At 39.5% G+C, this 24,096-nt stretch overlaps 1 protein-coding gene across 2 annotated transcripts; it reads left to right on the top strand.

Annotated features, from left to right (window-relative positions):
- The first annotated feature begins 903 nt into the window (after positions 1-903).
- On the top strand, positions 904-23,256 carry LOC138763786 (E3 ubiquitin-protein ligase RNF170-like). 2 transcript variants are annotated; one of them, XM_069938516.1, is made up of 6 exons: positions 904-1,103; positions 3,789-3,879; positions 8,607-8,715; positions 17,649-17,722; positions 19,072-19,182; positions 22,772-23,256. In XM_069938516.1, exons 1-6 carry the CDS (start codon positions 1,060-1,062, stop codon positions 23,078-23,080), a joined length of 738 nt encoding a protein of 245 aa, XP_069794617.1. In that variant the 5' UTR covers positions 904-1,059; the 3' UTR covers positions 23,081-23,256. The 2 variants fall into 2 exon arrangements, with proteins under 2 accessions (XP_069794617.1, XP_069794618.1); XM_069938517.1 differs by lacking the exons at positions 904-1,103; positions 3,789-3,879 and adding an exon at positions 7,605-7,872.
- The last annotated feature ends 840 nt before the right edge of the window (positions 23,257-24,096 follow it).

The raw sequence follows: 24,096 nt of genomic DNA, 5'->3' as shown, positions 1-24,096 counted from the left end.
ATTTTTTAACTTTTTATGGCAACCGTTTCAAATGCAGAGAGGTTAAGGATGAGACACCCTTTTTAGAATAATTCACAATAATAATACATATTTACAATAACTGACTATTTATTTATCTTTCCTTTTGTATTTATTATCTCTTTTTCTGTCTTGGCATATTGTGGTAATTTAGCGGCCCGTGAACTGAGTCACGACCTGGTTCACAAAATGGCAGGTGAACGCGGGCGATCACGAGGGACCCACAGGAACCAATGGCCGCCATCCCGTGTGACCTCTAGCTTGGCAGGAAACAGCGGACCAGTCGGAGGCCAGCGCTGCGATGACCTCAGTCCTGTCATCATAGACAGGGAGAAAATATAAACAAAGCTGGCAGTGCCATAAATCAGTCTTCAACCTTGACTCAACTGTTTGTTCTTACTTTGTGTAGAATGCACACTACAGTAATTTAATTGATACAGTCCCATTGTATTTAAGGTATCTGTTTGGCTGCAGTAAGAAAGGATTTTGGTACATATCTGTGTTTATGTAATGACAATAAACTGATGATGCAACTGTGCAAGCTGTCCAACAATTAGTGAGATTAACAGTTCTTCAAAATTATGACCTGATTTATAAAGTTAAAACAAATCACACCCCCATTGCCATCACAACAAATTTAGGGCTTTGATTATCAAGTTTTAATTTCAAAATGTTATCTATAGATTACTAGCTAATTGTACAATAAAAATGGTGCCATTGTCTCTCACCAATTAACTCAAAGATTATTGGCCAAATGTTACATAATCAAAGTGCCTGAACACCTATTTCAATGCTAGAGCTAATCTTTGAACAATGAACTGCTTCGTCATCTTGCATGTTCTATCAATTATTAACCAAGGAATTTAAATGAAATGTAGTTCCCGTAAAATGGGATTTTCTAAGTGTTCCATGCCTTTATCAAATGTTATTTTTGTTAATATTTAATTACAATGAATGAGTTTGTCAATTGAACTTTGAAGAATATCATCAAGCAGTTCCAGTGAGCTGTGGAAATTTTACCGGCTCATACAGAATACCAGGATGTTGAAGCAACATTACTTCTGCCCCAACAAAGAGGAAATAAGGTAAGAAATTTTCTCACTCGAAAAATGTTAATACAGCACCATTCCTTCTTCTGCTTTTGTTGGTTATCACTTTTCAAAGTACCGATAGTTGAATTTTTAGTGAATCGTCCCAATTTTGCACAAGGTCAGGTTAATTTTGTTTCTTCAGTGAATTGCATTAGCATAGTTTTGTAGCTGAGTTTATTTTACAAAGTAATTATTGTATGATATATTGGATTCCATGCTGCAGTTTTAATACATTTTCCTACTCTATTGGAAAGATGTCCATTTCATGTTTACATACAAGATAAAAGAAGACTATTCTTGAGAAATGTATTAAAAAGGATTTTTGAAAATGCAGTCAATATTGCAGTACAAGAAATGCAGGTGGAAGCTGGGTGTCTTTATTGCATTCCAGACATACCATTCAGCTTCACTTATCGAGGCTAGATTCTATACAAGATCAAAGTTAATTAATACTTTTGGAGAAATCTGTAATTTCTGCCCAGGATCATTTTTTTTTAATTGCAGGCATGACACGCTGAAACCTTATTTTGGTTGCAATATACAAATAAAACGATTTTTAGATTTGTTTGAACTCCTGCCGACAATATGCCATACCTTGATGAAGGTGTTACGAGCCCAGAGGACCCATAAACCCAGTAGCAATAGATATTCACCAAGACAAATGGTTTCTTCAGCAAAAGATGTTTTTAATTATCTTTAAACATGAAAACAGAATCACATTTTACCTTATCACTATTGACTTAACTAACCTAACTTAACCCCCTTCTAATTTTAAGCACACGTGTATGTAATGTGAATGGAAGTTCAGAAAAGTTCTTTGATTCACAGTCTAATCTCACTTCTCATTCCTCCAAGTTCATGGTTGCAGGCAATTCTTATACTGTGCACAGAATTTAACATTTATAAAGTTCACCAGGCTTTGGTGCTTGAAAGGTAAATGGTTACCGCTCAGGAAGGTTCTTGTCAGTTTTCAGAGAGAGGTTTGTTGTACGCTGGATACCCACAACTGATTCATTTTTAATCAGCCACTTCAGCATCTTGCCAAAGGAACTTGCCCCGTCAGGGTTCTCCAGATGATAACCTCTTTCTTTCAGGTCACCACAGAGTTCCTTTTTGTTTCATTTATTCCAAGTGAAACATTAGGCAGCCAGTCCTCTCCTCTTGCATGAACCACAAGGGCTTGGGCTAGGCTGAACTAAGCACTCACAATCCGTCTTCCAAATGGGGTTTTTCCACAAGCTTGCCAGCTTGTCCTGTTCCAGTCCCAGCTGCTGCTGCTGAAATCCCAGACTACTTCACACCAAAGTGAAAACATGTTTATATGGCATCTTTATACCTTTGTTGGTCTAGACATCATTGCCATGTTGGAAAATGCACCTGGCTCTAGGTAAATTTCTACCTCGAGCAAATGTGATAAATAAGAGGAATAATTGATTTCCTCAGTCCTATAATTCTTCTCAACATTTTGGATTACTTTAATGTTTCAATAATCATTTCAAAAACTGAAATATAGGTTGAGATTGAAAATTAGGTAGCAGTAGTCAATTGTTTTGAGTATTTTATCTATTTTTTCAATGTTTGCTTGATACTTTCAAACTGTGAGGAAAGACCATTTTCTGTTATTAAAACATGAAAGAATGTCCTGAGAAATCATTTTAAAAGCCTATTTACTGAGCATAATTTGTAAATTTCCACACAAATTCTCGAGTTTATCCACCACTTCAGAAGATCCAAGAAAGCTTAATGTATCAAATTCATTACACAGAGAAACAATAGTAATAATTTATAAGCCTCACTTATAATTTACTTTTCAGATGGGGAAGTGAAGGAGGAAGCTGTTTATGGTAGGAAGGTTTGAACTAGTATTACATGTTGTTTCAGTTTAAGAAATTAAATCAGTTTGGACTGAACAAAATGCCTAACTTGTAAATATCTAAAAAAATGTCTATTAGATAGATTAAATCTATCTTACAACTGTTCAAAAGAGGCAAAAATATCTTGAACAAAAAGGTTTTTATAACTTTTAATGCTTAATGTATACCATTCCTTAAAGCCTGCATCTAACGAGACTAGCAAGAGAAAAACTATTCTAACCAAAAAAAATTTCTAAATTGAGCCCATATTCTTGACCTATTTCTCATTATCAGATTATGTGTCAATTTAGAAAAGGGTAAAAAGGAACCCAAAATTGCCAACATAGATGATTTTTTAGAAAACTTCAGTTCCATTTCTACCCAAAAAAGGCTATTCACTAATTTATCAAAATGTAGATTACGAATATTAATTGTCCAATAATAAAATCAAAATTTTAAATATGGATTTAGATCTTGGATCATATCATTAAATTAGACAGAATTCACCCTTTATTTAGATCAAGGGATTATCTTATGTGGTTTACTTGGGTGCTATTCAGAATTATTGTTAAATAAACAAATATGGAAAAGTTTTTTGAATTACATTTATATTAATTTGTGATGTATGTATGATGCAACCTGTTATTTTTATGTAGGATTTATATCAATAAAAATATTTTAAAAAGAAAGAAAAATTAAAGAAAAAATAGTTTAAAATATGAAATAAAACTATGGTTATCAATAAAAGTGTTGGTCAAAACTCTTAATTTAATTGAATAGATAAGGTTGACCTTTCCTTTTTTTTTTGAAACATTTGATTTTTCAGATTCAACCAAACAATGGACAACAAAAAGCCAAAAGATCTGAGGAAACAGTGCTTGGGCCACCTTAGTGCCAGCTACAACAATAGTTACTTAGTGAGTGCACTTTTATTTCCTCACTCGGAGGTTTATAGAATATTTCAGCACTGTACAAGCCCCTTCAGGTCACCATGTGGGGCTGACCTTTATAAACCCATTCCACAACAATCTATTTTTTCCCTACCTCACACATGGATGTATTTTTCTTACATCCATGTGCTTATTCAAGAGTCACTTAAATATCCTTATTGTACCAGCTCCACTACCACCCCTGGCAATGCACCCCAGGCACCCACTACTCTGTTCTATAAAAAAACAAACTTGCCTCTGACATCTCCCTTCAAATTTCTGGTATTTGCCACTGTCGCCCCAGGAAAAAGGTGCTGGCTGTCCACCCTACTTAAGCCCCTCATATTATTCTATGTCACCTCTCACCTTTCATCACTCCAAAGAGAAAAGCCATGTTCTCTCATGCTTGCTTCATAGGACATGTTCTCCAATCCAAACAACACAGGTAAATATCCTCTACACCCTCTCTAAAGCATCTACATTCTTCTGGTAATGAGGCGACCAGAACTCAATGCAATATTCCAAGTTGTAACCCGACTTTTATGAAGCTGCAACATTATCTCATGGCTCTTGAACTAAATACCTTGACTAATGAATGCCAACACACAATATGCCTTCTTAACTAACCTATCAACTTGCATGGCAACCTCAAGGGAGCTGTGGACCTGGATCCCAAGATTTCTCTGTTCTTCTACACTACAAAGAATCCTGCCATTAACCACATACTCTGCCTTCAAGTTCCACTTTCAAACTACTGGTACATCACACTTATTTGGATTGAACAGATTCTCTGCCCAACTCCACATCCTGCATATATTCTGTTATGACAACCTTCTGCACTATCCATAACACTTCCAACCTTTGTATCATCTGCAACTTAGTGATCCACCTTTCCACTTTGTTGTCCAACTAATTGATAAAAATCACACAGAGCAGGGGTCCAAAACAGATCCCTACAGAACACCACTGGTCATTGACTTCGAGCAGAATATTTTCTATTTACTACACTTTGCTTTCAACGGGCAAGCCAGTTGGATCTCATGCCTTGTGACTTTATGAACCTTGTCAAACACTTCACTAAAGTCCATATACACCACATCCACCACCTTAGCTTCATCAATTTCCTTTGTTTCCTCCTTGGAAAAACTCAGTTAGGCTCATGAGTCTCAGTATCTATCTAATAATAAAGTACCATGATCAGTCATTGCTTTATGGTGCTTTTAAGCAGCTTTTCAAGATGAACAGCTGTTGATTTTCTTACATCCTGTGACATACTAATGGGTCACATTTATTTGTGTTCAGTTGCTCTGGTATGAAGGCTGTTTATAAAGCACGATCTAAAAATCATTGCAAAACGATAAGACCATCGCCCTGTGATGCCCACTTTGATATTCAAGCACTCATCTCTAATAATCCCATTACCAGCATTTCATCAAAACTTCTACTGCCTTGGTGATTCAAGTGCTCATCCAGATACTTCTAAAACATGGTGAGAGTAACTACTCCATCATCCATTCAGACAGGGTGGTCCAGATTCCAACATCTGCTAAGAGAAAAAAAAAAATCATCCTTCGATCCCTTCTGTGCCCTCATTTTAGACAACTCTGTCAAGGGGAGAGTTTTCTGTCTACCTCAGTTTTGTAAACCTCAGCCTTGCCTACTCCAAGGAAATCAACTTGGCTTATCTAGGCTCTCTTCATAACTGAAATATTTCATTACAGGTGAATCTCGTCTACACCATCTTCTTTGCTGAGATCCCATGGTTATTTGTGGCATTAACCCATCTGCATACCCACCTCACTGACAAAAGGCAAAGGAGGAAAAACCCAACACCCAACCCCAACCAACCAATTTTCCCTTGCAACCGCTGCAATCGTGTCTGCCTGTCCCGCATCGGACTTGTCAGCCACAAACGAGCCTGCAGCTGACGTGGACTTTTTTACCCCCTCCATAAATCTTCGTCCGCGAAGCCAAGCCAAAAAAAAAAGATACTGTGTTTTATTGCTTGTGGAAGGTGGAGGTGGAAGTCGTTCTTTAAGTGGGATGTTTTTATATTTTAGCACTCCAGTAATAGGAAAATAGTAAACCTCTGTGGCGAGCTGCATTGATTCACAAGCGACCTGGGTCACAGAGGTGCAGGCTTGCACTGGGCTGACATCACGTAAGGGACACCACTGTGGTCGGTGTGCTGCGCAGCAAATGGGAGAAAAAAACAGAATCTGTGAGTGAATTGATCCAACCAACTGACTTTACTGGAACTCTCTGAGAGCCTATCAGCACCACTCCCATGATCCTTTTCAGCCCTTCCCATTGTGGAGACAGCTCACTTTCTTCAGTGGACACCAGTGACCCCCCCCCGGAGCAGAAGTATAGTGTGTTCAGCAGGGAGTTGCTAGTCCTCTACCTCTACCATACGCCATTTCCGCTCTTTCCTCAAAAGACAGGATTTCACAGTCTTCACCGATCACAAGCCTTTCTCTTTTGCCTTCACCCGGCAAGGCAGCAGCATCAAATCTCTTGTATCTCAGAGTACACAATAGCTATCAAGCACTTTTTCGGCAAGATCAACCTCTGTCCCATATGTCTGTCCTGTCTGTGCACTCCATGTCCCATGGAATCAAATATACAGCGCTCGCAGTGGTCCAACGGCAGGAGGGCGAGATACCAACCTACTGCACAGCAGTCTCAGGGCTACAGCTGGAACTTCTGTGTTTCGGGGTGTCCGAAACCACACTTCTCTGTAACATGTCCAGAGGCACCACATACCTGTTCTCGATGATGGACAGGTTCATTAGATGGTCCCACTCTCGGACACCTCCATGACATTCTTACAGCAGGGCCCTCATTGCCAACTGGATAGCCTGTTTCGGCCTTTCTTCCAATATCACGTCGGATGAGGGGGGGGGGGGGGGGGAAACAGTTCATATCCAGCCTATGGGCAGTGCTGGCACAGTTACATCACACCACAGCCTACCACACACACTCTAACGGCCTGGTTGAAATGTTCCATCGGCATTTGAAGGTGGTTCAAAGGCCCGGATTGAGTGGACAAGCTGCCTTCGTGCTCCTTGGCATTAACACAACACTGAAAGAGAACTTGGCCACGTCTTCCACTGAGCTTGTCTATGGAGCTACACTGACAGTCCTGGGAGAAGCTTATGCCAATGGCTCACAGCCAGGAGGAAACGCCTATAGCCCTGCTAATGCAACCATGAGGGCACCTTGGCTCCCGTACCAACCTCATGCCACGATCCAGTTCCATCCTATGTCCTGAATGACCTTGAAGACCGCAAATACATCTTCACAAGGAGAGGTGTGTATCGGATGGCTCTTCAGGCCCATACGAGGGTTCATATGAGGTGCTATGACACAATGGGACTATCTGCCTTTTGGACATTGGGGGTAGACAGGAAACATTCATGGTTGACCGCCTCAAACCAGCACATCTTGATCTCGACCAACCAGTAACTGTTCCAGCTCTGCAGCTGAGAGGTTGGCCTCTCAAATGTACAAACTGTTCACGATTTATGGACTAGGAACCTCTGAACACCAGTTCAGGGTGAGGGGTGGATGGCCATGTAGTGGCCTGTACTGATGTTCAAGCAAACCAGGTCACTGAAGTGCAGGCTTGCCCTGGGCTCACATCACAATGGACCCAGTGGGAGGAGGTGAAAAGGATCATGGGAATGGTGCTGATAAGTTCTTGGAGAGTTCCAGTAAAGTCAGTTGGTTGGTTCAACTCACAGCTACTGTGTGTTTTTTTTTCTTTTGTTCGTGGCACAGCACACTGACTACACCTCCTTCAAAAATAAATGCAGTGCTAGCTGATGATCGGAAACAGCTCATTTGAAATCTATGGAATTTTTAGTAATATTTTCTGTTGGAGTAGCATAGGCAAGAAAAAAGTTTGAGAGTTATAAGACTGATCTGAGAAACCTCTTGATGAAATGCAACAGAGCGAATCAGGAAAGTGATAATAAGGTACACATCAAAAAACAGCATTCAGCCCCTTGTGAAGAGTTGCTGACCAACCTTTATATACCTAATGATTAGAGGTATGATCGATGACCTGATAAATGTGGACAATTTAACAGATTGCTCATCACTTAATTTCCTTGTGCATTAGCACATTGTAACCTTCTGATAAGACTTTCATGTCACAGACAAATTCTGAAAATGCTGTTCTCAAACCCAATCCCCTATCTAATCAAGGCCATCACACCATACATCTTAACAATCCAATCTTTGAAGTGTTTTAATGTTTTCTGCCCCTTTCAACTCAATGGGTTTGTTGGAAAATTCATGATACAACTATGTAGCATATATAAGCAAAATAAAAATGGGTCAATAGTTTTCAAAATCTGCTTGACTGTCAAAACCAAGATCCTAAGGCTGCGCTCATCCAAGGATGAAATTTCCTAAAACTGACAGATTCTGTGCTAATACTTAAAATATTACATAACAGCCACATAAACTATTCAATATTTTATATCAGTTGAGCTCAATAACATTATTTATAGCAATTCATTTTGTTTTTATAATGTTCAACAGAGTAAAGAGGAATCATAATAAATTTTAATTTATTAATGATTTCACATCAAATTTTTGAGCAACAAGACTGTCACATTTGCAAGTAACTAGAATAACTATTCAATAGAAGCAATAGATTTAACATAAAGATAAAAATGTATAAAAATATTTATGTTTTGTGGCAGGAATTACAAACCCGTTCAAAGTCGTCTTTCCATGGTGATCTCCAATGTCCCATTTGTCTCCAAGTTCCTACATTTCCAGTGGAAACCAGCTGTGGTCATTTATTTTGTGGTAAGTTTGACTTCGAGGAGTTGAATTCTGTGAAATGTGCCAAGATGAAGGAAAGGCTATGGATGATGTCTACATGGACTTTAGTAAGGCCTTTGACAAGGTCACACAAAGGAAGTTAGTTCAGAAGGTTCATACACTAGATATCCATGGAGAGATTGTAAACTGGATTAGAAATTGGCTGAATGGGAGAAAACAGAGAGTGGTAGTGGATGATTGCTTCTCAGACTGGAGGCCTGTGATTAGTGGTGTGTCTCAGAGATCAGTGCTGTGACCATTGTTATTTGTTTTCTATATCAATTATCTGGATGATAATATGGTAAATTGGATCAACAAGCTTGCTGATGACACTAAGATAGGGTGGGTGGGGGAAGTCTTTCAAAGCTTGCAAGAGGGATCTGGACCAACTGGAAAAATGAGCCAGAACATGGCAGATGGAATCTAATGCCGACAAGTGTGAGGTGTTGCATTTTGGAAGGACATACCAAGGTAGGACATACATAGTAAATGGTAGGGCACTGAGGAGAGTGGAGGATCAATGGGGCATCACAGGTAGACAGGGTTGTAAAGAAAGCTTTTGACATCATGGCTTTCTTTCTCTTTTTTCAATCTTTTTATTTTATAGTAAACAATATATGAATAGAATACAGAATTTAATAGTAAAAACAGAGACATTAGTATATTGCAATACACAATACAACGTATTATGACATCGAACAATATTAACTCATTCACCTCAATTTTGAATATTCAAAAAATTGTTATTAAAACCCCATCTAACCTATCAAAATAAAATAGCAACAACAAAAAAAGGGCTGAGTGTTCACTACAACAGATCAATAATTTTTTTTAATCTAGTCTTTGCCAATAAAAAACAAATCTTTTTCCCCCAATCTTACTGTTATATTGAGGCTACTCATATTGATTTCGGAAATCCTCATAGCTGTTGAAAATGCAAATCTAACTTTCATGATCTCATCTTCCTTTGGTAATCTTGATGGGACACTCAAGCATTTAGAAAAGAATTTCAACTCATGGCTTCATTTTCCCAATGTTAATTCATCATGTGGTACATTAAAGACCAGGAAGTCCAAGGTTTAATTCGCTGCCACTCTGCTCTGAGTCTATCTGTCAGTTTCTTACTGATGATTACTTTTGATTAGAAACCTTTGGAAAGTGGCCAGAAAGAGTATAAGAATGAGTTATACCTTGTGCTTGTGTTCAAACAATTCCCTTGGTATTTTCTGCCATGCTGATATATCAAGAACATTAATTTGGCTATAATAGTTACAGATTCAGTATGTGCAAGGAGTACAGTACATTTTATGTTGTTGACAAGCAACACATTCAATTTACAGCAGTGGCTGATATCTAACAAGGAAGCAAAAGTTATATCACATAGAAACTATAGCACAATATAGGCTGTTCAGCCCATTGCGCTATGCTGACATAATAACAAATTGCCTGAAAATGCCTAGAATTACCCTACTGTATAACCCTCCATTTTTCTCTATTCCATGTACTTATCTAATAGTTTCTTAAAAGATCCTATTGTACCTGCCTCCACCACCGTTGTACCCAGCTCTCTCTGTGCAAAGAACTTGCCTCTTGCATCCCTCCCTTCTAATGGACACTACAAGCACATTAAAACTATGTCCTCTTGTGTTAGCCATTTCAGCCCTGGGAAAAAGCCTTGGGCAGCCACACAATCAATGGCTCTCATCATTTTGTACACCTCTTATCAGGTCACCACTCATTCTTTGTCCCTCCAAGGAGAAAAGTCCAAGTTCCCTCAACCTATCCTCACAAGGCATGCTCTCTAATCAAGGAAAAATCCTTATAAATATCCTCTGCACCCTCTCTATAGTATCCACATAATTCCTGTAACTGAAGTGACCTGAACTGATAAAATATTCCAAATGGGTTCTAACCAAGGTCTTGTATATCTAAAACATAATGAAGGCCAACACACAATACACTTTTTTAACAACACTGTCAATCAGTGCAGTAAATTTGATTGTCCTAAGGAAAAAGACACCAAGATCTCTCAGTTTTTCCATACTGCTGAGTCCTCCCATTAACATTGGATTCTGCCTTCAAATTTGACCTTCCAAAATGAATCACCTCATACTTTTCTGCCATTTCTCATTTTAGCTCTGCATCCTGTCAATGTCCCTTTGTAATCTCGGGCAACCCTCCAGACTATCCACAATTCCACCCATTTTCATGTATCCACTTACTTACTAAACCACACTTCCACACCCCACTCCATCCTTAAAGGCATACTTGACTTTATATATTCTACACTACTCCCCCTTAAAATCCCTTGCAAATCACCACTATGAAATATTCATATGCCAGGTAAATTTGAAACCATTCTTCTTTTGTGGTTTTGTGTTCAAAAGATCACAGAGAATGCAATGTGACATCTTAGAGTGGAGAGCTGACTTCTATTTGGAAGTGTATTGTTATGGAGTCTAGAGCAGTCCAAAAACCAGTAGCAATAGATGTGCATCACAACACATGGTTACTTAATCAAAAATTGTTTTTAATTATATTTGAACAAGTAAACAGAATTAGTTTCCCTCCCCACCACCACCCCATCCCTCCCCACCACCACCCCATCCCTCCCCACCACCACCCCATCCCTCCCCACCACCACCCCATCCCTCCCCACCACCACCCCATCCCTCCCCACCACCACCCCATCCCTCCCCACCACCACCCCATCCCTCCCCACCACCACCCCATCCCTCCCCACCACCACCCCATCCCTCCCCACCACCACCCCATCCCTCCCCACCACCACCCCATCCCTCCCCACCACCACCCCATCCCTCCCCACCACCACCCCATCCCTCCCCACCACCACCCCATCCCTCCCCACCACCACCCCATCCCTCCCCACCACCACCCCATCCCTCCCCACCACCACCCCATCCCTCCCCACCACCACCCCATCCCTCCCCACCACCACCCCATCCCTCCCCACCACCACCCCATCCCTCCCCACCACCACCCCATCCCTCCCCACCACCACCCCCCCATCCCTCCCCACCACCACCCCCCCATCCCTCCCCACCACCACCCCCCCATCCCTCCCCACCACCACCCCCCCATCCCTCCCCACCACCACCCCATCCCAATACAACTGAAAATAGTCATAGAACCTATACAGATACAAAAAACACAAATATCTAGGAACATTCCATGGAAAAAACAACCAAGGTGACCAAATAACCAAAGGTAAACAATAAAAAGCAAAAGAAGAGAGCACCTCATCTGCACCACGTCCCACTTCATTGACCCCAATCATTTCCCAGTTGAGATGGATTGTTTCAGTACCCTTGTTCCAAAGGCAGGTAGTCATGTCTGCATTTATATTTTATATTTCATATAAAATTACCAGTCTCTAACAAATGTGTCATATTTCCTCCTTAAATTGTACATGATTTTCTCCAGGGGAATATAACTCTGCATTTCCATATTCCATCGTGTAATATTTAGTTGGGATTCAGACTTCCACATGACCTCCATACATTTCCTAGCTGCCATCAAGGCGACTTTCACAAACTGAATTTGGTACCTGGACAGTTTAAAACTCACATCCATTATGTTTCCCAGAAGGTACAATTCCGGATTCTGTGGAAAATCCACCTTTGTAATTTTTTTCAGAATGTCCCCAGGTCTCCCACAAGAATTTCATCTTTGCACACAGCCAGGTTCAATGGACAAAGGCTCTAGTCTCCACACCACACCTAAAGCACATTTCTGAGATTTCTGATTTTGATTTATGTAATTTTTTGTGGTGTGCAGTCCAGTTGATGCAGGAAATTGAATTGCACCAACCTGTACCTGGCATTAATAACAGCTGTCTTGCCATTCAGACACAGGTCTGACCAGCACCGCTCATGGATTGTTGTGCCCAAGTCCAACTGCCTCCTTTCCCTTGACCCGTGTAAGCCTGCTTTTGGGTTCTCACTTTGGAATATGAAATACATAATAGAAATAAACATATGCACATTCTGCCTTCGAATTAGAATCGCCACTACACATGGGCAGGGTCATAGATGGTCCCAATTTGTCCCTCAAAAAATATCTTAGTTGCAGATAGAAGAATGTTCTATTAGACAAATCATATTTATTCCTCAATTGTTTGAATGACATGAGGTGCCCTTGCTTGTAACAATCCTCAATACACCTGATCCCTTTTGGGCACCAGGTGTCCAGGATCTTATTGTCCAGTTATAAGTATTAAGTTGTTCTGGGTGTTATGAACCACACATAACAAGCAGCAATAGGCAATGAACTAGACAGTGATTTATTTTAAAACACTAATTTTATTTCTAACTCTTAAACTAGTCTTAACTTTTAAACTTTCCTTAACACTAAATCTATCCCCAGCTATGCGTAGGTGTCTAGTGTATGCCTCTGTATGTATGTGTGATATACCCAAACCATTACAGTCCAGGCCAAAATCTAGAAAGTTACTTCAAAGTTCAGTCTTTTAAATTCAGTGTTGAAGTGTAGGCCTTTGAAATTTGATGCCCAGAATTGATGGTGAACGGATGGGAAGACTGGAGTTGCGGCTGCTACAGACTCACAGATTCTTTTTGTATTCCCTTTGAAGAAATGTCCATCCACACATGCTGTGGTCATAACACTCCTGGTCCTTTTGTAGGCAAGACTCGAACTGGGCGGCCTCCACGAAGCTTCCAAGACCCTGGTACCGGTCTCTCCAAGTGACCTCCACTGTTAGTCACAAATAGAATGGAGCACTTTGCCTCCCAAAAAGACCCTCCTGACACAGGTCAATCCACTGAAAAGGCTGTCATTCACAGAGCAGACTTTGCTCTGAATTCCACCAAAAATGGCTGGCCACAGAGCTGCTTCAAAAAGCTGCTTTCACTTTCGCAGTCCGAATGGTTCTCCCTTTGCAAAATCACAAAGCCTTTGCAAATATATCGAATTCTGGAACAGACTGTGACAGACCTTCCTTCAGTTCTTCCAATGTATTGAATTATCGCCAGGCTATGACTTGCGCTTATGTAAAATGTTAACTGTGACCATTCATTCTCTCCTGTCTATACTATATCTTAGTGATAATCCAATTTTACTAAAACAGAAGCTTGTAATATGGGTCAAGGGCATTTTGGGAGATATCCCCACCTTCAGTCCAATACATTGATTTATTATTTTCCATGACTGAAGTACATGCTTTAATATGGGGTCATTTGTTTTCTTTGAGAATAATTTGGTGTCTTATATATGAATTGTCCTGCCATCTTTCCACCTACCGCATGCAGCCCAATTTGTGCCCAGGATTTGGTGGGGAGTGGGGATCGGGGTGCCTCAGAGTGAGGAAGTAAATCTCGCCTAGGCCACCCATTAATATTTTTTGAAATGTCAATTTTCAACCCTCCAGTTTATAATCCCAAATCAACTTTTCCATGGAGATTCTAGACACTTTGCTGTTCCACAGGAACTTTCTGACACATCTATTGAGCAATTTAAAAAGTCCTGGGGAAACAGAATTGGTAATAACTGAAATAGATATTATAGCATTGGCATCACCTTCATTTTAACAGGTTAACTCTACCCACCAAGGTTAAGGGCAAAGTTCTCCATCTACAAGGTCCTCCTCAGTCTTCCGGAGCAAAGGGAGATAATTGATTTGAATAAATTGAGCAAATCTTATCTATGTTTATCCCCAGATATTTAATGCCTTCTTGTTCCTGTTGAGTTGTCTATAATCACCCTTCGTCAAAGGTTTGATCTCATTCTTGTCCAGATTTATTCCGAGACCTTCTCATAATCCTCCAGTGCGATCCTCAGCCTGGCCAATGACCTCCCTCCCAGGTGAGTAGGGCAGGGGGCTAACAACACAACCCTGTGGTGCTCAGGGGGTCTGATGGGGATTGTGAAGGAGATGTTCTTACCAGTCTTCACTGATAGTGGTCTGGAGGTGAGGAAAACCATTACCCAATTACACAGTGGGGTGTTAACTCCCAAGTCAAAGTTTGCTGATCAGTTTTGAGGGGTTGATATTGTTAAATACCAAACTGTAGTCAATAAAAAGCATCCTGATGTAAGGTATTCCAGGTCTTTGTGTAGAGCCAGAGAGATGGCATCTGCCATAGACCTGTTCCTACAATAGGCAAACTGGAATTTATCCATGTGACCACTCAGACAGAAGCTGATATGCTTCATCACAAACCTTTCTAAACACTCCATCACCATTGATATAAGTGTCACTGGCCGATAGTCATTAAGGCAAGTTACTACACTCTTCTGACAAAGTATCTTGAGCACATGTGGTTTGAATCATCCTTTCCATTCTGGGAACTCACACTCAGAGAAAATTTACCCATTGTTGCCTATCCATAGCATGCATTACATCAACCTTGGATGTCTCCCACTGACTGTCTGTTCATCTTTCTCGATTACAAGGCAGAGATTGAGGAGATTTATTCAAGGAAACAGAATCCATAAATTACATGAACGTGAGAATAGTTTTCAAAGCTATAAGACAGTTAGTCATTTTGAAATATTCACCGCATTCTTTAATTATTTTTTAACTATCAACGCTGATGATACATTTCAGCTATTTATATAAGAAAAGGACATCTCCATCTGCCTGGAGACACACAGGAGACTGCCTGATCTGTGATAGGACACAGACTAAAACAAGCTTAGGATGTTGTGGAAAGATTTGAACAGAACTGAAAAAGGAGAAGGTGTGGTGAAATTAAGCTTTTATTTCCAAGACAAGAACCTACAGAATACTATTAAACAGTTGTATTATTGTGGCATTTAAATTGTTGAGGGGTTCAGCTACTTACACTCATTTTACCAGGTACAGATTATCCCTGAATCAACACTTACTGATAAGCAAGTTACTTCAGAACTTTTTGAGCTGCACAAAATTGTTATTTTCTGGCATACAACAATATGACACTATAATCAACATCTTTGATTGATCAGAACTTCATGGAAGAACAATCTTTTTTGATAAAATGTAATGCTTCTAGATAAGATGGACAAACTCCAGCTCTAAAAGATAGAACTATGTAAACATTAGATGGACCTAATGCAGATAAATGGAATCATTATAAATTGATGCAATGGTCAGTGTGGAAAGGCCTTCCTTCTATGATTGGTTGTTGAGTGGTGGAATAGGCTTGAGGGGCTAGTGGCTTCTTCCTACTTCTAATTAGTATGTCGTAAGGTCAAATAAAGGTTGCCTCTGCATTATGAAGATGATGGAATATGTTTTGAGAGACAGAAGCAGAGCAAAATTCATTAGTGTTTTGGATGCAAAAAAAATGGGTTCTGGCATATGCCCCTGGTTCGACCTACCATTTAGAAGATGGCATTGGTGATAATGTCAGCATCACAGGAATTTCAACAAAGATTGGATGCTTGCACGTGAAGATTTCAACAGGCAATAACTTGATGGAGAAGGAAAAATAGTTGAAAGAACAAAGTTAGACCATGATTGGAAACTGATCATCTAATCATTAGATGATGCACAGAGATGCAAATTAAGTTGAGCTAGAACTATCTGAACAAGTTCCTGCCCAACTTGAGGAGGTGACAATTATTTTGGCTCTTTGTGTGATTTTAATTCATTTTTGCTCTTTAATAAGAGTGAAAGAGACGTTTTATTTGCAATATTGGTTGTTTTCATTCATTGCTGTTTTACGGCTTTATCATTTCAAAACTGACACCATTTAATTGGCTCTTCTCTGTATGTTATAACAATGTTTAGCATGGAACTTGCCAAAAAATCTTTCTATTTTCTGTAGAAAAGGTTATGCTGACCTTATGCTTTCCTTCCATTTAATAATGACCCTTGTTTGTTAACTTGGACTACTGGCTATTTTTCCAACAACAACAATTTCTAGCAATTAACTTCACTGAGTAACCAAGAGCACATCCCACTGATGGTAAATATTAACTTGTTTTAGTTTAAGGAAGTTCACAGCACTTAGAAATATACAATTTCAAAAAGTATGGGCAACCAAAGAGAATGCATTATTTTTAATTCATGTGAGATTAAATCCTCTGAGCTATTCAGAACATTCACATACGCTGCGATTATGCTTGTGGACCTGTGATCTGATATTCATGAATTCATATTGCAGAAATTAACTTCAATAAAACTACAGAAAAATGAGAAAACTTCTAAACATGTTGTTGGGCACTCTCAGTAGCCCCAATAATTACAGAGACAAAGACTGAGTGGAATGATAGGCTTTATTACACACAAGACTGTTGGCCCGGCTCCAAGCTAGGGAAGTGAAGGGAAGAGGTGGCTTAACCTTTGTGGCCTGGGTCACAGGGGAGGAGTCTAGGAGAGGATGTCATCAGGAGGGCAGGCCAGCCCATGCCTGTACTGGTCAGTACATACAATACCATATCATTACACATGTCTGTGTGACCTAGTATGCTCAAAGATGAACCCACGTCCAGAATTCAATTCTCAAGATTATTGAAAATGTATAGGTGAGCGAGTGAATTAAACAGCTGTATCTGATACCTTTTTTGTAGTTATGTTTCCAGGATGTTTGCAGGAGCTCCATTTAGCATCCCGGCTACTTTTGAAGTAATATTTGGAGCTAGACTATGGTAGACTAGCTATTCCATGGGGATCAGTTACAAGTTACTGTCTAATTAGTGGATACTGAAATGTTTACATAAATGCATGCCCAAAATATTTTGCTTTATTAAAGGTTAACAACAAAATTCACTTATACTTTTAATGTCAGTTTGTTCCAAAATCTGGATTCTTATTTCAATCAAATTGACTCCAGCATTTTTAGAATTATGTAAGGTTGAACTGATTTTACATCCAAGTTCTAGAACTTAAAAGGCAGTGGTTAATGCTCATTGTTATGAAATGGTACTACTTTCTGGTTTTCTTTCACTAACAGGATCATGTTTAATTGAATATTGGAGACATGGGTCTTGGTTAGGACCTGTGAGCTGTCCTCTATGCCGGCAAAAGGTAAATAAAAGTCAGAATGAAAAGAAAACATGAATTAAATGGAGTCTGATAAATCCCAATTAAGCATAGATTATTTAAATTTTATATTGGAAGCAGAGGTGCCGGGGCAGCTGTGGTATTGATCATTCTCACTGGTTGTCAAAGATATAGGGGTAGAAATTCATCGACCCCTGTTGTCAAGGATGAAAGTAAAGGTGTGGCTGAAGTATTTACCTAGGGCTTCAAGCCCAGGAAAGGGATGGTCACAAGATTACTCAGTGTTAGTCTAGAAGAAAATATGGAGGCCAATTCACACACAGTTAGATCCCACAATCATCTGCAATCTTGTTAAGAGGCTTTAATGAGATTGGTTTTGGGATTAAAACCATCTTGCAAATCGAGACAATGCCGATGCATCTGAAATATCCCAGGATCCTTCACTGTGAGAGGCAGAGATGTGTCCCTTTGGAGATTGGCAAACTCTATCTCATTTTGAGTATCAGCGTCTAGCCCCAAAACAGGACTCAAAAATTGAAAATTCCTGAGGGAGGGCTTCCTGGCCTTGGAGGAGCAGGCAGAGGTTCATTCTTCACATGGTTTCTGTTAATGTGTGGTATCTGGTCCATTTGTGCACTGGAAAGGTTACTGAAGAATTCATTGTGTTTCCCCCTTAGAAGGCCTCAACACAATTCACCAACTTTCCCTTAAATTAAAATCTTTACTTCAGAGTCATCAGAAAATCCTGACCTGATGCTTGCCAATGAATAGTCACCTTTTTGAAATAACTACCATAGTTTTCTATTACAAAAACTTAAACGGTTTTCTCGGATGTATGATTATTTCTATGCGATTAACGCCTCAAACCGTGCATCTTGGCGCCTCACAGTTTGGCGGGCAGCAGCCTCCTTTGAAGAAGACCGCAGAGCCCACCTCACTGACAAAAGGCAAAGGAGGAAAAACCCAACACCCAACCCCAACCAACCAATTTTCCCTTGCAACCGCTGCAATCGTGTCTGCCTGTCCCGCATCGGACTGGTCAGCCACAAACGAGCCTGCAGCTGACGTGGACTTTTTACCCCCTCCATAAATCTTCGTCCGCGAAGCCAAGCCAAAGAATTATAATATACATAGTTTGTAAGATATATAGTAAAAGCCAAAGAACAATATACACTAACATATTTTCAAAGCTAAATATTATGTTGATTAATAATTAATGCTGATAATTCAATGTATTTTTGAAACATTTGGATTATCAATTAAAATAGACCACACTAATCCCTCTAAATTATCAACCTCCATTGGGAGAAGCAAAAGCCCAGTTCATTCATCCATGACGATAAAAAGCATGATTTTGTTTCTCTTGACTTCAGGTGAGCTTGCTCTATGGTCTGTCCCATGAGAATCACCAGGAAAGATGTGGGCAGCAGATTCTACGAGATATCAAAGACTACAACAAGCGTTTCTCTGGACAGCCTCGATCTGTAAGCATATTCTTTAAAAATGGATCTACTTATGTACAGGAGAATCATTACAATTTCATTGTAATGTTATCCATTGAGATGTAATTGGACAAATTAAGGCAAATCATGTGGAATCTTCATCAAATTTCTTCAAGGAAAATTTTACATTTATTTTAAAGAAAAACTGAAAAAGGCTCAATGAAAATGTCCAGTACTGATCAAGATTTTAAAGCATGTCCTTTGTCATGCCTAGGTGAGAATTTAAAATAAAAACATCAATGGGAATTCTAAAATAGAAAATGCTGGGAATGTTCATTAGGTCAGGCACACAGTGGAAAGAGAAAAGGAGCTAACAATCAGAATCTAGAGAGATCCAAATGATTGGCTGTCCTGACCCAAAACATTGTCTGTCCATTTCGCTCCATGGATCCCTGCAGCGTAGAAAAATGAGGGGAGATTTGATCGAGGTATTAAAATTGAGGGGGATAGACAGAGTAAATGTAGGTCGGTTTTTTCCATTGAGGGTAGGTGAGATACAATCAGAGGATGTGGTTTAAGAGTGAAAGGGGAAACTCTTCACATAGGGAGCGGTTGGAGTGTTTTTAAGAAGAATTTGGTCAAGTACGTGGATAGGAGAGGTATGGAGGGCTATGGGCTGGATGTAGGTCAGTGGGACTAGGTTCAGCACAGACTAGAGGGGTGGAGGTGGCCTGTTTCTGGGCTGTAATTGTTCTATAATATTGCCTGCCTTGTTGATTCCCTCCAGTCTCTCCAATGTTTGCTCGAGCTACAGCATCTGGGGTTTCTCATGTCTCTGGAAGATAAGGAAAGCCAACTTTTTAGATTTATTTTCCCATTGATGCATTCTGAGCTGCTGAGAATTTGCAGCATTTCTGTTTTCATTATGATAAGGTTTCATTTGAGCCGCATATGGGATTGAATTGAATTGCTTATTCTGATGTGTACTGAGATGTAATGAACAACTCTTGTTTTGTGTGCTATCTAGGCAAGTCAAACTCTGTATAGTACATCAGTTAGTGTAATTATTTAAAAGAAGACATGCAGGGTATGGCATTAAAGAGAACAAAGTAAAAAAAATTTTAAATAATTTTGAGATCCAGCACAATAACAGGCCCTTTCGACCCATGAGCCCCTGTTGCCCAATTACACTCAATTGACCTAAAACCTCAGTATGTTTTTAAAGGGTGGGAGAAAACTAGAGCACCCAGAGGAAACCCAGGCAGACTCAGAGAATGTACCAACTCCTTACAGACAGCTGGATTTGAACCCCAATCACTGGCTTTGTAGCAGCATTAACCATGTCCCCACTGTTTAATTAGTATAGTTAGACAGTGCAAGGTATCTTCTATAACCATTCAAGAGTTTGATCACAGGTACATATTTCAGATAATTCACCAAAAGAATCCGTACATCCTTTTAATGAAAACAAAAACATGCAGATACTGGAAATCTGTAATAAAAACAGAATTCTCAAAATACTGAGCAGTTCTGGCATTATCCGTGGAGTGGATATGCCTTGTTTAAACAATGTGCTCAAGGTGTCAGTCCTCTGCACAGTTGTTAGCGGAGTAGGATGAGGGGAAATAAATAATCTGGAGGAAGGGAGGCAGTGGAAGTAATATGGAGAGTTAGTGGCCAACTAGGAAAATATTCACGAGGCCAGCAGGAACATGTACTATCCACAGATTTCACAGACACTGCAGATTTGAAACTATTTGTGAAGTGAACAGCATTGTTCATTTTAAAGGACTGTTTAGTTGTGTCTTTAATAAACAACCAGTTGATGATCAAAATCATAATTGGAAACATGACAGAGGACCCAAATTAATTAATGAGGTTTGCATCTGTTTTGTAGGCGGGGGTGGGGGGTGGTGGTGGATGGGCATCATGCAAGAAGACAGGAAAAAGTTATTTTGAAAATGTTCATAATTTCACTGTCCATAAACACAAAAAAAACTTCAGTGACGGAGAGAGAAAAATCAATTGGGCACAAGTTTTCCCGACATATTAATTTGGGGAAAAAAGCTCAAGATTTTAAATGATGTTACATGAAAGGAACACAAGGTACTCAACTTTGTTTCAGAACATTGTGTCCCATAATCAAATTACTCAGAACAAAATCTGAAACTAATTTGTTTTAATTATCTATTATTTGCTAAAAAAAAATCTAAGGCGTAGCAACAAGTTAAAGGCCATCATTCAGCGCGAAATGTGCTGTGATGCTTCACGACTTGATATTGGAGCTGAAGATGGTGGGAGGTGGGTGCGAGGTATATAGAAAGACGGTTTGCAGTATGGAAGAGGATCCAGTGGTTATCCTAATGTTCTTGGATTAAGCTGAAATGGCAAGTTTATTTGTTGGATAATACAGGGCCCAACAGCATTTTGATTGATCCAACCAGGTCAAACAGGTTAAACTGACTGACTTTCATATTCTTATAAATGCACGACCAGGGGATGCCAAAAAAGGTCACATCAGTAAGACAGATGGGTGCCTTTTTAGAGATTCTGCTGAAAATGATGATACAGTTGAGCAAAAAGGTTACGACAAATATAATGAGAGTTGGATCAAAAGTTGTACATTTTGACCTTACTATTAAGGGTTCTCAGGTGAGTTTTTTCCAGGAAGGAATATGACAGCAAATAGGGTTGGGAGGGGAGGGAGATGGGGTATGTGATTGACACAATGGGAGCTGCCAACCCATATGAGATGATCATGCCAAGAATATGATTATGCATTGGAAGGTTGTATGCGAGTTGTGAGTGAGGAAGTTTAGAATACAAAGAAATAGGAGCAGCAATAGGCCACTTTGGTACTTGAGCTTGTTCCATCATTTAAAGAGATCCTGGTTGATCCGATCCACACCATTTTCCCACCCAACAGCCAAAACCCTTAATTTCCCAACAATTCAAAGATCCCTTGACTGTCCTCATGACTCAGCATTCACAACACGTTAAGTCGAGTATCCAAGGTTCACAACCCTGAAAGAGAAGAAATTCTTCTTCATCTGAGTCTCAGGTACTTGGTTCCTTAAGATTTATTCTTGGTTCTTACTTGCCCTCTACTGGAAGCAACTACCAGGTTAGAGATTACATAATTGTAGATATTTCAATGAGATAAATTCTTTTAAATTCTAATTAATCTAGAATTTTTTTTTCCCTGAATCTTTCTTCAAAGGATGGTGCATTATTTAAGGGTAAATCCTTCCTCAAATAAAAATATCAGACCTGTAGTCCTCCAGGTGTTGTACCAAGACCTCCCCACACAAACCATATTATCAAATTTAGAAGATGGAAAGCAGATCATCCAATATCTCTATGGCTAGTTCTAATTAACGGGTGGCTTTTGACCTCATGAATTTCTCCAGTAATTTGCTTTTTACCAATTCCCTTCATTCTCACTGGACTCATTGATTTTGGGTGATATTTTGATGTTTCCTTCTGCAAGGAGAAGCACAACGTATTTGTTTACCATCCCTACCATCTTCTTATTGCCCATTACATATTCTCACAATTGTAATAAAATTATTGTTCGTTGGTCATTATTGCGCTACTTTTCTTCCCCGTAACCTCCTGTGCTTTTGATTAGTTTGCAGATTATGTCTTCGACATGCCACTGTTACTTCAGCTGGTTTTCAGAGGGCTCTTGACAATGGCTGGATTAGTGTGGATTTTCTGTTTGAGGATTGCAATTTGCTTCTTTGGAACAATTGTGCACCTCACGTCTCCCCTCGACGTAATACCCGACGCGTTCAATGGGATCTTGAGGACTTTCGATGACTTCACTGTTGTAATCCTGCTGCTTTTCTGCTTGATTAATATTTACCAGCAGACAGAGCAAGAACAAACAAGTCAAACATACATCACAACCCAAAGTCTACAACCAGACATTTCATAGGACAGGAGCTGTCTAACAAATGTTATAATACTGTAAATATACTTTACCAGCTTGAATTGATGGCTATATATATAGATTTTTAAGGTTACTATTGCTTAGTATTTAATATTATTGTTTGAAAAACCATAACCAGTGCAAAATGTTATGTTAATAAATCTAATTATTTTTGCATTTGACTGGGATGCCCAAAATGATATTTTAAAATCATATTATCATAGTTATGTAATCATATCTGTTTGAAAGCCAAAAAAAAACCCACATGTAAAGTGAATTGTATTGTATAACTAAAATACGAGGCTGGACAACCTTCGATTATTTTCGCTAGAACACTGGAAGCTGAGGACAACCTAATCAGGGCGTACAACATTGTGAGAGGCATTTATGGGACCGATTTTTTGGAGTATTTTACCCAGAATGGAAATGTCATATACTAGAGGGCATAGGATTCAGGTGAGAGGAAGAAAGATTAAAAGAGATGTGCGAGGCAAGTTTTTTAAAAAAAAACAGTCATGATACTTTCTTTGAAATAGGACGTTATGCGATTTAGACCTTGTGTGAACACCATATTATATAATTAGCAAAGCTATCTGGCAGCGTTTCCCAAACTGGGTTCCACGGAAAGACACAGGAGTTCAGCGGAAGAAATGAGTACTTGTAAAAAAAAAAAAAAAACACATGTTTTTATTTAAATTACTTTTTAACCTGTTTCTAAACAGTTGCCTTAATGCTAACAAAACAAAATAGTGCAGACATCAAGCCTCGATGCCATTTTCATCCAATGAGACTCAGATTTATTTTTGCACAAGGCTGGCCACATTAAAAAAAATTAAACTGATTCTTCACCTACCTCCCTTGCTCACACCCCCTTCTCACCCTCTTGTGGTTACGGCAGAGGTGCCTTGACCCTAACCCAAATGTGTGGCTGGCTTTGAGAGGCATACTTTGGCGAAGTGGTCTTTCTTGCCACATCTCGAACAGTACTGGTTTTTGTCCAGGTAGTTATGGTGCAATCGACG

This window comes from Narcine bancroftii, chromosome 5 (assembly GCF_036971445.1).
Source record: "Narcine bancroftii isolate sNarBan1 chromosome 5, sNarBan1.hap1, whole genome shotgun sequence".
Lineage (NCBI taxonomy): Eukaryota > Metazoa > Chordata > Chondrichthyes > Torpediniformes > Narcinidae > Narcine > Narcine bancroftii.
This window is presented reverse-complemented; position numbering and strand designations above follow the sequence as displayed.

Bases quoted from the DNA above. Each gene is read 5' to 3' on its own strand.
- LOC138763786 (XM_069938516.1), top strand. From the start codon at position 1,060: ATGTTGAAGCAACATTACTTCTGCCCCAACAAAGAGGAAATAAG. The intron at 3,880-8,606 runs GTGAGTGCACTT...GTTTTGTGGCAG, and splicing joins GCTACAACAATAGTTACTTA to GAATTACAAACCCGTTCAAA. The intron at 17,723-19,071 runs GTAAATAAAAGT...TCTTGACTTCAG, and splicing joins GTCCTCTATGCCGGCAAAAG to GTGAGCTTGCTCTATGGTCT.